General features: G+C 37.2%; 1 protein-coding gene across 1 annotated transcript; it reads right to left on the bottom strand.

The window, feature by feature from the left end:
* Positions 1–11601: 11601 nt before the first annotated feature.
* Positions 11602–15301, bottom strand: LOC148877074 (uncharacterized). Its single transcript, XM_088981279.1, has 7 exons — positions 14099–15301; positions 13552–13848; positions 13331–13465; positions 13142–13213; positions 12818–13042; positions 12604–12709; positions 11602–11814 (listed from the first exon to the last, which is right to left on the bottom strand). Exons 1-7 carry the CDS (start codon positions 14660–14662, stop codon positions 11777–11779), a joined length of 1437 nt encoding a protein of 478 aa, XP_088837405.1. The 5' UTR covers positions 14663–15301; the 3' UTR covers positions 11602–11776.
* Positions 15302–15548: the final 247 nt, after the last annotated feature.

Genomic DNA, 15548 nt, shown 5'->3' with positions numbered 1-15548 from the left:
TGAGACCATAGATGGATTTCTTTAATTTACAGACTATAGACTTTGAATCTTTGGATTTAAAATGTTTTGGCTGAAAAATATAAATCGTTTCATCAATGTCTTCATTGAGAAACGTTGTCTTTACATCCATCTGATGTAGCTCTAAATCAAAATGAGCTACAAGTGCCATTATTGTCCTAAAGGAGTCATTTGAAGAAACCAGAGAAAATGTCTCTTTGTAATTAATGCCTTCCTTTTGAGTGAATCCTTTGGCCACTAGACGAGCCTTATATCTTTCGACATTGCCTTTTGAATCCCTTTTGGTTTTAAATATCCATTTGCAACCAATGGGTTTCGAACCTTCAGGCAACTCAGCAAGATCACAAACGTCATTGCCTTTCATGGATTTCATCTCTTCTTGCATGGCATTGATCCATCGTTGAGAATTAGAACTTGAAGGGCTTTGCGAAGGTTGATTGGATCATCTTCCGCTAAGCCTATAGAATTTTCTTGTTCTAGGAGGAACACGATACAGTCATCTGAAATCACCCTTCTCCTTTGTCTGTTGGATCTCCTCAATGGAACTTCTTGAGGTTGTTTCTCTTCTTCCAAGACAAAGTAGCTTTGATAGCAAAAATGATTTTTCCTACATTGCATTGGACCTCCCCACTATCCATTAGGCTAAATCCTGTATTGTTATGCTTCTTTTATGGCTACCCCTCCACTTAGAATAAACTTAGGGTTAAAAAATCTTAAATAAATTGGAGACTACAAAATTATCAAATACACCCTTGTCAGGGTATCAATAATCTCCACCTTATTGGTCCCATCCTAAGGATATGCTAATTCCCTGCAGCTACAGGCCTCCCCCATGGACATGCACGCATCAATGTTTATCACCTGTTAGAGTCACAATACACAATTTTCCGATCTGAACTATTTTCTGAGGTACTATTTCATGAACATCATGGTCCGTATTTGATATCAGAATTGGCAATTTACAAAATTGAAATTACTCAGAAGTCAGAAGCTCACAATAAATATACGAAAGAATTATTATTTTTTAATAAAAACAACTTTTTTCTTCTCTGAGGTGGAGTTTTATTTTTATGCATTATAAATTACACCAGTAAAACATCAACGGAATCTGGATCATGGTTTTTAAAAATGAAAGGGTGACCGAATCCGTCAGGGGTCCGGTTATTGGTTCGAATGGCTGGCCCGTTCTAAAAAAAAATAAAAAAATAAAACCATTTGAACAGTTCAAACGGTTAATCAGCTGGTTCAGCGGTTTGTTGACCAAAATTAATGATTTTGGGGAAAAAAGTGGTTTTGTGGAAAAACAAAACCGGTTCCTAGTTTTTTTGGTCCAACCGTCTGGTCCAGTTTTGAAAACCATGATGTGGATCTCCTCCAAACATAAAAAAAAACAAAAAAAACAAAAAAGTAAGTACATGTCCAAAGGAGAATTTTGAATTCCATTGTAGATTTATAAACATTTAAAATATCAAATATTCATATTTTATGCATCAATGCCCACCCATGAATTGGCATCAATTCCAAAAAAGAAAACTTTCAACCTATATCATACGTCTCATGCATTAAGGGATTCGGGTCTTAAATTTACGTCGGAGCCCCATAGAACGTGTCCCACAACACATGGAAATCATATATTGGGAACATCTCCCATGACGAGTATGAAAAATGTAATGTGGGGTGCCAATCTGAACTCAGCCTAAAGCGGGATTTGTTCCTCACAAATGGGCACCTCACAGGCACATCTACCGTGCATTAGTAACATCTCCCATGAATAATAACTAATAAGTATGGAAGATATTCCCAATACATGGTAGGATGTACGTATGAGGTGCCTGTGAAGTGCCAGGTGTGAAGAGCAGATCCGGTCTCACTCAGTCTATGGTGACTGATGAGATGTATTGTAGGGTCCTTTTTGAAGGGTAAAATTGGTTCTCAGATTTGTAAACTTGCAAAATGTAAGTTACCAATGCACAGGTTTTGGAAATGATACATCCACCAAGTAACCATTAGATAGCAACTGGAGAGATCAAATCAGCCCCCCACAAAATTGCCCCTACAATGTCCTACAATACATCTCCCCTTGATATACCAAAAATGATGATGTCATCATCGGGAGATGTTCCCAATACACGGTAGGAACGTGTTGTGGGACGTTGTGGGGGGCAATCTTGTGGGGGGCTGATTTGAACTTGCAGCTAGAGTGGCTGAAAAGATTACTGTTTTGTCTTTGGTAGGAAGAGTTCACATTTGCGCCCCACAACACATTCTGACCTTGTATTGGGAATATCTCTCGATGATAAGTATGGGATATGATAAGACATTACCGGGAGATGTTCTCAATACAAGGTCGGGATGTGCTGTGAGGCGTAGATGTGAACTCTGGTAGGAATGGCAATGGGGCGGGTTAGGGGTGGGGATCATATTCCCCGTCCCCACCCCTGATTTTGAAATTAACCCCTATCCTCGTCCCTGATTCTAGCCAAGGATAAAATTTATCCTTCATCCCTAATCCTCGACGGGGATGGGTTTCCCGTAGGGACCCAAATCCTTGAAACTTTTTTAGATAATAGTATTTTTTTGAAAAATAAATAAAAAAATTAAATTATAAATAATGTTATATATATATATATATATATATATATATATATAAAATCAAGGTCAGGGTAGGGCGGGGACCTCAATCTCCATCCCCGACCCTGATAAGAAATTCCTATTAATCCCCATCCCCAACCTCCTCGGGTCCCCAAAGAAAACTGCCATCCCTAAACTTTGGAGGTTGTATGCTCCCTCTTGAATACAAAGGAAAACTGTTTCAATACTCACAAGACCATACACCGCTCGCATAGCCTTTTACAACTTTGCATTGAGAATATTTACCCATAAAAAACTTACAAACACGAAAATATTTTCAATACAAAGCTGTAAAAGGTTGTACAAAGGGTGTGATGAACATGATCTTGTGAGCACTAAAGCCGATCTCAATATATAAAGCTGAGCGCGCATATGCAACTTTAGTTGGCTAAAATTATTGATACAATTTTACATAGAGAGGCAATTGATCCGTTAAAGATGATTTGTCCCATCCTTGGTGATGGTGCGCGATCTGGTCACTCCTACCTGGTAGGGGCTATGCTCCTAGCTAGTGACAGATAAGGTACCTGCAAAGGAGAAGGTGAAGGATTCCCGGGGAGCTCACCCGGTGGGAACACTCTGATGCTTAAGTTAGAACTCGGTGGAGAACTGAGCTAGTTGTAAAAAATATGAGGGCTAAGAGTAAAGATGTGCAATTTGTAATTACCTTTTCCTTAGGGGTTGGAGCCCTTATATATTAATGCCCTTTCAAATCGGGTGTAACCGCCTCTGATTCTCTGCAGCAGCCATTATTTGCCAGGGCTGAGCATGTGGGTGCAGGTAACCATCACAGGGTACGACCCTATCAGTTGAGAGATGTTTTTCAGAGCTGGTAAGCACGATGCCGCCTGACGAGAGACGTGGGCGTAGTCATCTGGATTGGTAGGTGCTGCACCGTTAGACAAGGGACGTGGGAGCAGTCTGACAGGCACGGTCTTGTCAGATAAGAAGCTTCCCAAAACCCTTGGATTGCTCAATAGTGAGCTACTTTGAGCGAGCTGCCTGGTAGTAAGCTGCCTCGTAGCGAACTGTGAGGCTGGGTTTTAGCGAGCTCATTATGCCGAATTGTAACTAGGCTGTCATGCTGGTCTATTACTTACGTTGAGTCATATCCATGTGTCGCCTAGTCAGGAGGTTGGGTCAAATCACCCTCCATCACTTGGCATGCATAAGCATCAAGTCCGATTACAAGCATATCTCAGGTCGTCTCATGTGATCATGTCTGCACTTATTGTTGTCAATTAGTTATCTTTTATCTCTCAGTACTCTACTGTTGTTATTTCTTTAGGTTGTTTATGGTAGCATTGCTGTTTCTACTTTGATCAATACAACTAAATCGCTAGAAACATGTGTTGTCGTATCACATAAGTAAGTAACATTAATTAGAAAAATGCAAATATGAGAGTATGAGACTAATGATTGACGTTTCAAAACTTGAAACATTAGATAGAAACAAATCAATCCATTAACGCAACCTTATTTTCGAGCATGGACGTTTCAAAACTTGAAACATTAGATAGAAACAAATCAATCCATTAACGCAACCTTATTTTCGAGCATGGTTCATAGTTAGGGTGATCAAGGAAAACCAAAAAACCAAATCGAACTGATGAGGTCGAATTGAAATTTCTGATTAACCGAATTAGTCGAGTTGGTTTCGGTTTGGTATTTTTAGAAAATCAAAAGTATCCATATACATATATTTTTATATTATATATTTTATATTATTTATATATTATATATTATTAAATATATATTATATATAAATATTTATAATATATAATATATTATTTATTATTTAAAATATAATATTATATACATATATTTCTAACTTTTTATTATATATTTATATATTATAAATATAAAAAACTAAAAAATCAATAAACCAGACCAATGATTCTGAAATGATCAACCCGTTAATCCATTGGCTTCAATTTGATTTCAATTACCATTTTTTTAAAAACCGATAATACCCATTCGGTTTCAAAATAAGCCCACTGTTCGTTGCTCATGATTCGTTTATGAAAGGTAACACCAGAACGTCCTTCATATGACTACACAGACCCGGACGATAGTTTGACAATAGGTGAGAACTGAATGGGCAATTGCTCTGTCCTTCAATGAATAAGAGACGGAACTGAAAAAGCCAATTGCTTTGTCTTTTACTGAATAATAAGGAGGTTGGCTCCTTAACGCGTGAAGTTGAATGAATATTTTACCAGCAGAGACCTGTGTGGTGTACGGAAAAATCTAAAACATTGAATAATTGTAATTATTATTAATTAATAAATTAATAATCAAAATTTGTTGTTAATTAATTAAAAGTATTATTGTTAATTTAATATGAATATATATTTTTTAATAAATTTAAGTTTTTATAATTTAAATAATTGTTATTATTTACATTATTTTTAAATGAAAATTTGATTGACTTTTAATAAATAAAAATAATTACAAAAGTTAGCATTTTTATTAATTTTATTAATAATTAACAATTATATCGGAATGACAACTGGACAGGTTTGGGGTGAGGCACTCCATCCCTATCCCCGCCCCTTATTCAAGACACTCTACCCCATTCCCAATGTTAGGTAGGTTCAAGGCAAGACACCCACTCCCGGCTAGTTCAGGGCAAGACACTCACTCCTAATCAAGGATAGAGAATTCTTGAATTTTCCTCGCCCCGTCCCTAGTGTTAGGCGGGTTCAAGACAAGGCACTCATTCCTTGTGAACCTAATATTAAATTTGATGACAAAAATGATCAAAAGGATATACTGAGTATCAACCACATGATAAATTTCACAAAGTCTATTAAATTGCCTTTAATTTTCAGAAATGTAACTTTATGAAAATTTTGGAAAATTTATTACATTTGTGTAATTTTGAAATGTATTCAAATTTATTTTTAAATTATTATTAAATAATTTATTTTCTTTTTAAATGGTTTACTTATAGAATTACACTAATTTACCTTATATTTTCTAATATAAACTGATCAATAATTTCCTTTTTCCAATATTATACTAATTTATCTTAATAATTTGTGTAATTATTGGTTCAAATTATAGCTTTCCTTTTCCCATACTCATTTATCTTTAATAATTTTCAGTAATTTACAATGAAAATTATGTAATTTTTCAATATTTTTCCAAAATCTATCAAACGTAATAAACTTTCCTAAAATTTCCAAATTATTCAAATAATTTTCAATAATCTATTAATACATTTAAAATAAACTTTTAAAAAATTTATATTTTTTAATTTCCAAAATGTTATTTTACAAAAATGTAGTTTTATGAAAATTTTTGAAAATTTTGTTACGTTTGTGTAATTATGGAGATTTATTAAAAATTAATTTAATTTGTTATTAACTATTGATTTTTATTAGGTAGTTTACTAACAAAATTACACTAGTCTATCTTTTGTTTTCCAATATAAATAAATTAATAATTTTATTTTTCAACATTATAATCTTTGATTCCCCCATCTACATTCGGATATTAAGTATAATAATAGCAATAACTAAAATTTTATACTTTTTGATAATTGTTAAATATAATTCTCACTTTTATAGGAATTAGTTAAAGAGTTTTCAATTTCTAGAAAATGTTGTTAATTAACATGAATGTAACAATGAAACAAAAAAAAAATGAATATAACAATATTTACCCAAAATACTTTACAAAGTAATGATGAGTTAATTAATAAAAATATTTATTATTTTTTGGTAATTTAATAACCATATTTATTAACTTTTGGTAATGACACTATTTAATGTCATTGAATATGGATTGGATTAAATATTAACTATATTTTACCATTTAGAGAGATTTTAGGAATTGATTGGGGAGTGGGGTAACATGATACGTTGCTATTGGCTTAGAGGAGATACCTTAAGAGAGAAATTCTAGGAATAGTCTTAGGTAGTTGGGTTGGGAATGGTGACATGGCTTAAGGGAGTGGTGGGAAGGGGAGAGGAGAGAGAGTTAAGGAGAATGCAATGTGGGGATAATGGAGCAAGGAGAGGCATGCCGGTGTGGACCGTCTTGCTATATATATATACTAGCAGGAGCCCATGCGATTCACGGGATAGGGCACCCCTCCTTGTGCCTTGCCCCTGTAAGTCAAGACACTCTACTCTACAACCCTAGTGGTTGGGGTGGGTTCGGCGCAAGGCACTCGTTCCCCATTGGGGATGGGAAATCCCCAAATTTTCCACGCCTTGGGGCAACCACCTAAAAAAATCTAATATATGGATATTTTACAAATAGGATTATGGGAATTTTTTGGTATTTTAGGAATTGGATTATGACAATTTGAGGGTATTTTATAAATGAAATTATGGGATCCTAGGATTATAAGAATATGAGGAAAACTTAGAGATATTTTAAAAATCAATATTAAATCTATGAACATTTTACTAATTTACCATCGGGTTTGGGGAATTATATGCAAATTCATCCTTAATTTGGGGAAAAATATTTTCCATCCCCACCCCGTGCTGCCTTGTCCTTATTTAAGATTTAAGAAAACTTGCCCTGTTCGGGTGGGGCAGGGTTGGCCCCAATTTTACGGGAAAAATTGTCACCCCTACAATTCTAATAATTTTCTATAATTAATTAACTAACAGTAAATTAAATAACAATAAATTACAATGTTTTATGATAATTTCCAAAAAAAATATTGAAATTGTTATTAATTAGTAGTAATGTATAATAAATTAATTATTTATAGTAACAATAAATTAATATAAATTATTTTCTTTTTAAGCCTAAACTATTTGCTACTAATCAAAGTAAATGTAATTATAGTAAATTAATATAATTATGGTAATTACATTATTTTTAATTAAAAGTAAACCATTTATTGTTAATTAATGTAAAACCAAGTATGATCGAAATCAACCAAGTGGTCTAGATCAATGTGGATAGACTTAATAATTTTCCTAAATTATTTATTGAAATAATAATTATGGATTCTTTATTTAAATAATTATGAAACAATTTCTGATAGATTAATTTCCTAAAATTTTTAATAATTGTTTAGTTGAATAATAATAGATTATTATTTATATAGTTTTGGAGAATATTTTTTCATAGATTAATTTCTTAATTTTAATTACTTATTTAAAAAATAAGTATGAATTATTAGTTAAAGAGTTTCCCTAAATTATTTGATAATTGTTAACTATAATTATTGATTTTATAGAAATTAGTAAATTTTGCTAATTAGTAATATCTTTTATCAATAAAGTATTATTGTAAAATTTTAATGAAAATTTATTAAATTACAACGATTCATGTAAATTATGCTAAAATGTGAAATTTTAAAAATTTATTAATAACAAAAAATTATTAAATAATGGATTGTTTATTAGTTTTTGGTAGATTATTAAATAATTTAATATTTGTTAAATAATGAATTATTTCTGAAATAATTATTTCATAATTTTTGATATAATATTTTGTAGAAAGTTTTAGTAATTTTCATAACTAATGGATTATTTAACAATAGATTATTTAATAATAATGGAATATGCCATGAATATATAGATAATATCAAATTCCTATTATTCCCCTGTCTTTAATTTGCTTGAAATCACGTCTATGGATATAAATATTGTTTGATTTGGAAAAACAAATCTTAATAAATTATGGCCCTATTTTTATGGGAAAGTGGAGAGAATAGAGGGGGGGTTTGAGATAGAAGTGAAGGAGAGGACTAAAGTAAAACACATATTGAGAGATGTGAATTGTGGGGGAAGAGAGAAAACCCAATGGGAAGGGAGAGGAATGAAGAAAGAGGGTACTGAAATGGCAAATGGCAAATTGGGAGCGAAGGGAGAGAGAAGAGAGAGTAAAGGAGAATGTAAGGTTGGGGTAATGGAGTAACAAGAAACAATGTTACATTACATATTTGCATGGAAATTGAAATTGGGTCAATTGCCAAGTAGGGGTGGCCACGAGCTCAGCTTATCACGAGCTATTTGAACTTAGCTTGTAAAAAGCTTGACTCAGCTCAGTTTAAATTGAGCTTCGAGCCAAGCTCAAGCTTGATATATAGGCTCATTTACTAATCAAGTCGAGCTCGAGGCTAGTGAAGCTCGATGAGACTTGCGAGCCTAGTATAATAAATAAATAAATTTTTATTACATACATACATACATACACACACACACACACCTATACATATAAATATATATAATAAATAATTTTTATTATGTAATAATATTTTTATTTTTTATGTATAATGGTAAATAATTTTTATAATTCTTATTTTTTGTATGTAAAATAAAAAAAAAGTTATATATATACTTTTTATTTTTTAGAAAAAATAACTTAACTTGTAGTCAAGCTCGAGCTGAGCGAAACTTGAACTTGTGAGTTTTGAATTCAGCCAAGCTCGAGGTCAAATATCTAGCTCGAATCGAGCTTAAACCTAACATAATTTTAGCGAGTCAAGTTCAAATAGCCAAGTATTTGGCTCGACTCGAATCGACCCCTATTGCCAAGTTGCCAATAGCCAAGTATTTTTCCACTAAAAAGACAAAATGACAAGTCATTCAGTTCAGCTAATTCAGCTGTTAGTATTTATTAATCGGCCTTTTGACGTGTTCCCCTCCCTACTCCCCCGAGAGAATCCTCGCTTTGCTGACGAAAGATCTTATTGATGGGAACTTGACCTGAAAAAGCAATATGGTTTGGAGTTTGGAGGTCTCAAGGTCAGGGCTGTTGCATCCTGCCTTGCCTTGCCCCTTATAAGATTGCTCGTCACAACGTTCTACAGCACATCTCCGCTGTATATTGAGAATATCTCCCGATTAATGACATCATCATTTTTTACTGAGGAAGGGTTGCTCTCTCACCATTCATCCATCTAGGGAAACTGAGGAAGGGGAGAGAGCGAAATGGAATGGACGAAGCAGGCGGCCCACCTCCATCATCCATTTGTGAATGATTAAACTCCCTTCAATTCATTCTTTTGCTGTCTAAAGAAGGGGAACGCACGCAGGATCCGGCGGAGGGCCCTCCACACTCCTGATTCCATCCATCCATCCCATGAAAAAGCAAACCTCCTTTCTTTCTTCGACTTCAAGACACTGCGAATCACACACACACACACAGAAATATCAAATATTTGAAAGGAAAATGCTGTGGGTGATGGTGATAGAGTGATGCTGTTGGCGTAACAAATAACCATTCACATCTCACCACCCAATCTGAATCCTTCCAGTTGTCACCGCTATCGCACCCAATCATCTCTTCTCATTTCTTTGCTTTGGATAAACATAACTACATTCTTTTCTTGAACTGATGGGAGGGGAGTGCTTGTTTCGAGACCCCCCGTCCAGACCAGTTTCAAGAAGGCCATACTTGTCAGACCCACATGGGGGCCGCATGTCAACGTTGGCCTCTGTCCGGCTCCAAGTGACCAAATTTAACTTGTTAGAGCAATAACTAAACTCCGCTTTCTTCAGGAAGGGTTTCACTCTCAACTCTCATCCAAAGAATCCCCAGTCGTCGAATTATGGCTGTAGGTCAACACAATAGCAGAAAGTATGGAGAAGATTTTGATATGGAAAATTTGTTAGAGACGACAGATTGATGTTTTTGTAGGCGTGTTTTTACTCTATGGTTAGGGTAGTAGGAGCATATATTAATACCAAGATACAAAATCTCAACACATGGAAAGCAAATCTGAATTGGCGTTAGGCAGCCGATAAGGAAGGAAGGATTCCATTTGTGTAGCTTTTACTTTGAGTGACTGATTGACAGCCAGCAGTCAGCCTCCGTTGAGAAACAAAATCTTTTTCTCATGACAGCAGTTGCGACAAACGATAACTTGCATGTCGTTCTCTGTTCCTTTAGAGGATGGTATGGCAGCATTCTGAAGACATCACATCTCCGCCTCAAAATGCCCAGAGCACATCCCCGCGGTGTATTTGAAAACATCTATTAAGGATGACATTATCCGTTTTGATACTATCAAAACAGATAATGTCAGATGTTCCCAATAAACGGCGGGCATGTACCGTGGGGCAGCCGCTTGTGAGGCGGAAATGTAATCTCCGTTTATAAACTATAAATTTAGAATTGTTCCAATTCCCAACGCCCATCCGGTTCAAATCAGCCCCTCATAATGTCTCATTCTACATCTTCCGGCATCTCTTCATAATAATATCAGAAATGATGATGTCATCATCAATATTCTCAATACGGGAAAAATAAGACCAAATCAGATACTCAAAGGCACATCCTATTGTTCATGTTCTCAATACATGATGGATGTGTATGTGAAATGCACATTTGTAAGGAATAGATCCCATCTCGGACAAAGATGTGCTGTGAAACGTTGTAAAGGACAGTCTTATAAGAGAACGGGATCTGCTCTTCACATGGGATGCCTCATATGTACATCCACCGTGCATTAGGAATATCTTCCATAAATAATAACTTATAAGTATGGGATATCTTCCCAATTCGTCGAACAGACCCCGTCTCTCTTGTCGGGGGTTGATCCGGTCTCACGCCCATCCTCTCGTCTCAATCTCATCCACCTGACCATACTTTGGGCCACTGAATTAGAATTACTACTTAAAAGCCTCCATATTTCTGCTGCTATCCTTCATCTCTCCACCTCCTTGCCCACACCGTATTTATTTACTTTCCCATCGCTTTCACTATGCAGTCACCTCCATCTAACACCAACATTTAGGTGTGCCCAGTGCCCAGTGGTCCTCTCTCTCTCTCTCTCTCTACACAAACACATATTGGGTACAATTGAACGCGTGCAAATGCATAGTGCCCGGAGCAGTTGTACTAAATAGAACTCACGGGGCAAGAGCAGAGCAGAGAGGGCAATGGAGTGATTGGGACAAATTAGCAATTGCATTTGAGGATCAACCCACATCATATCGTATTTTAATTTGTTGTCAAGTGGGTGGACAAGAATTTTTGATTGTTAATACAGGATCTCTGTTATTACTACTATGCTTCCGGCCAGTGTACATACAAATATATCTTATGTACTACAAAAATTAGAAAAAAGAAAGAAAGGAAGAAATCAAGATTGTAGGCATTTTGGTATATCATCTGCTCCAAGGAATCTATGATTGGTAGTTCCAAATCACATCTCCATCTTGAGATTGTTAGCTTCCAGGGTCCCTGCAAAATGAAAAGAAAATCGATCCTTCAGATCGGGGTAAACTAAACTGGTACACGATGAGAACAAAGTAAGTTAAAATTGATTGCTGCCTCTGATTAGCCCATGAACAAGTAATTGGATGATCTGATCTCATGACATGAAAGCCCAAGACCATGAAAGATGATTTTTATCTTTTGGAACCCGACAGAGTTCTGATCCACGAGGGGCCTAGCTCAAATGCAAGGCCCCCATATGACTGGCCGCTAACCAGTACTGTTTCTAAGAACCCGACTGGCAATTTGAAAGCTGGTACTCTGCCTCTGCCCTCCATACAGGGAATCCTACTATTACAAGGGTCAGACCAAACCACTCTATGGAGACGAGACTGGAGTTCAGGAATAGAATATAGTATACCACCCAGTTTGTTTCTTGCTTCAAATCAATTTATTCTCTCATTGATCATTGACCCCAAAGATCTGCAGAGGACCCAATGACTTGATGATATTGGTACTCTTATCTTTCCCTATTTGCTTATTTATTTTCATTTTCAAGTTTCTGCACCTTCTTTTAATCACAAAAGGGCCCCTTCACTCCCTTCCTCTTAACTCTTAAGCAAGATTATGACGTGGGGTTGAGACATTTCCAGTGGGGCTCCCTACGGGGTCTGGTCTCTCTTCTGACCCATCGCCATCGGTAATCTTCATGAATTTCTTTCAATCCATCTTTGTTAGTTGAACTTGTCAACGAGAGAAGATCATATGGCAAAGGAGAAAAGATATAACAACAATCCAAGCAAAATTGACTGTTACCTGTAAATGGATGAGTTGGAAAGGCAGCTGGTCTTCCTTGCTGAAGCTCCACTTTGTAAAGTCCTTGTAGATCCATCTCCCAATTTGATGAAGAATGTGGGGCTTGCTGCAAATATAATTGTGATTCACATGAGAAAGAATGTATGAAGAAATATGGGTAGAAACAGAGAGGGTAAAAGAGAATCAATCAACTGTGAACGGTAAAAGAAATTACAGTGAAGCCGGTTGTGTCGAGGAACGCCTCAGGCATAGATATGGGAGTACTGGAGGTTCTTCTAATCGTCATTTCATCAGGGGGATTTATAGCCATATCCAATCCACCGCATGAGACCACTTGCTGGACTGGATTAAATTGAAGGTAGGCCGGATTCGCCATTTCCGATGACAATCCAGCCGTCGGAAAACTATTGCCATTACAAGCAGGAAATGTCTGTGCACTCTATAGGATAAACAATAGAATTAGTTTCCAAAGAAATGGCAGAGTCTCCATGTTTCTCCATTAATAAAAGTAGTAATTACAAAAATGATATACATTTACCTCTTTTCCGAAGAAGTTGTCCACGTTGAAATCTAGACTGGGGTTCACGGCGGCGAGTTTCATGGACAAGAACTGTATATGATGATCAGAAGACAAAATTAAGAAATAAGTCCGATTACAACTAAGACAAGACAAGGGTAAGGGGTAAAAAGAAAAAAAAAAAAACAGACTGGTCATTGGGTCTTTTACCTCTACTTGTCTCTGAAGGGATTGAACATAGTTGATGATTTCATCGAGCATTCCAGCCTTGCCCGTAATCTTATTGCAACCTGGTACTAAATCTTGTAGGTATTTCATCCTCTCACTAATCTTTTCTCTTCTCACCTACAAATCGCATGGATATATAAGCAAATTAATTCAAGTCGCATAAAAATTCAATTTCTTCGACGAAAAATAAATCCGACACTTACCCTTTCTGCCAAACTATGGCTATCAGTGGCCTGGCCACGACGCGCTCGGACATGAATGTAATCTGGTTTCGGAACCTCTGGAGTCTTTGAGTTCTCTTTTGGACTGTCACCAGTAGTTTCTTTGTTGCTTTTGTTGTTGGCGGTGGTGGTGTCGTTGCTGTTACTGGGGTTGGTGACGGTGGTGGTGGTTGTAGTGGGTGTGGACCGTGTGGTAGTAGCGGTGCTTTGTACTGTGATCTTGGTCTCTTTCGCATCCGCTTTGATCCTCTTATCTCTTGTGTCCTCTGGTACAGTAACCTGGGTAACCAAAAGAGCTTTGATCAATCAATTCACTAAACAATCATCAATCATTCGATACAACTTAGAAGCTCTTCTTTTGGAAATTCATGGCTCGTTGCTCTTTGGAAAATTCAAATTTTCCGTTCATAGATGGAAGAATAGTAAACTAGAGAGAGAGAGAGAGAGAGAGCCAAAATGATGAATTGATGAGGAAACAGTGAATTTAGACGAAGAATACGAATCTGGTCAGTGTTAAAGAAAAACAAACCTTTGTGTTCTGCGTCTTATCCGCTTTTCTCTTCTTGAAGCTCTCTCTTCCAACCGTGGAAGGAGTTGCCACGAAGGTCGAATCTCTGCCTTTTTCATCCGGCAAGGGCACCGCCGGCGGACAACTAGAAGTCCTCGAAATAGAGACAGAGTGAGACTGGTCCGTCCCGAGAGAATTAGTTCCAAACCCGTTACACCCAAAGTCCGCAGTCTTGCCACCAAACCCGGTATTGGTGATCGGGTACTTACCGAAGTCCGGCCAATCATTTGCCAAACCCGGGTCGGTCTTCATTGACCGGTTCACAAACTCCCGAAGCGCCGGAGCATTGTTGATCAAATCTTGAAACTGTTGTGCCTGTGTCACCGGAGGCTGGGGAAACACAGAGAATTGGGTTTCACCGAAGTATCTCTGTTGAGATTGTTGCCGTAGTTGTTGTTGTTGCTGCAGCTGCCGTTTAAGCTGTGCACGTTTTCTTTCAAGCATAGTGAGGTCCGCAACGCTTTCTACGAGATTTTCCGGTGGCGTTTGTAGGCAGTGCAACATCTCCGGCAAAGCAGTGTTCATCACCCGCAATCAACAATAAAGAGAGAAGTCAGAAAGGAGATGATGGGTGTGGTCAGTGGCTCAGTGGTGACTGATGACGTGGGTGGGGAGCGGCTAGTTGCTATCGTACGCTACTGCTGTTTGTGGGTTTTTTTTGCAAAGAAAAGAAAAAGCAGCGTAAGAGGTTAGGAAAGGTTGCAGGCTTTCATGAGAAACGTGTCATAATGAATAGAAAGGATATAATGCTGCTACTTGCTAATTGCTATTAGTACGAACTTAGGTCAATGGATTCCTCAACTACTCTCTTCGTCTGTGCCGACTGAAGTAGCGCCGGTGGCCGCTTTTGGTTTTCGGGATCGGCTGCTTATCTGTGTATGAAGAAAAGCTAAAAATCGTGTTACAAAAGTGGGGAGAGTGGGTAGAACCGTAGAAGCAAGTAGACTATTTATACAAATCAAAAGGTTGTCTGACACCGACTGCCGATTTCGGACACAATTAGCCGGAATAAATAAGGGAGGATAGAGAGAGAGAGAGAGGGGGGGGGGAGGGGTTCAATCGAAGGTATTCAGAGCAGTGGCCGTGGGAGTGGGGTCCATTGACATGACTGCCACGTGGGCGTGTCCGGGGAATTTTGAAACGGAGGGAACTTTGAACTGTTGGCATCCCCCCCCCCCACCCCTTCCAAAAAAAAAAGAACGGGGTTCTGGGAGCATACCCCCCCCCCCCTTCCCAAAAAAAAAGAACGGGGTTCTGGGAGCATACCCCCCCCTCCCCTTCCCAAAAAAAAAGAACGGGGTTCTGGGAGGGGGTTATGGCCTTTAGGAGGATCGGAGAGGCAGGCTTCTGCTTCTCTTGTTGCGTCTTGAAATCCACGTGTTACTTACACGTGGCAATATTTGAGAATGCA

Source organism: Nelumbo lutea, chromosome 1, assembly GCF_056320005.1.
Source record: "Nelumbo lutea isolate HS-2025 chromosome 1, American lotus-T2T, whole genome shotgun sequence".
NCBI lineage: Eukaryota > Viridiplantae > Streptophyta > Magnoliopsida > Proteales > Nelumbonaceae > Nelumbo > Nelumbo lutea.
Note: the sequence above shows the minus strand (reverse complement) of the source record. Positions and strands in the feature narration are given on the sequence as shown.

Bases quoted from the DNA above. Each gene is read 5' to 3' on its own strand.
- LOC148877074 (XM_088981279.1), bottom strand. From the start codon at position 14,662: ATGAACACTGCTTTGCCGGAGATGTTGCACTGCCTACAAACGCCACCG. The intron at 12,710-12,817 runs GTAATTTCTTTT...TTATATTTGCAG, and splicing joins TCGACACAACCGGCTTCACT to CAAGCCCCACATTCTTCATC. The intron at 11,815-12,603 runs GTAACAGTCAAT...TTCATTTTGCAG, and splicing joins TCCAACTCATCCATTTACAG to GGACCCTGGAAGCTAACAAT.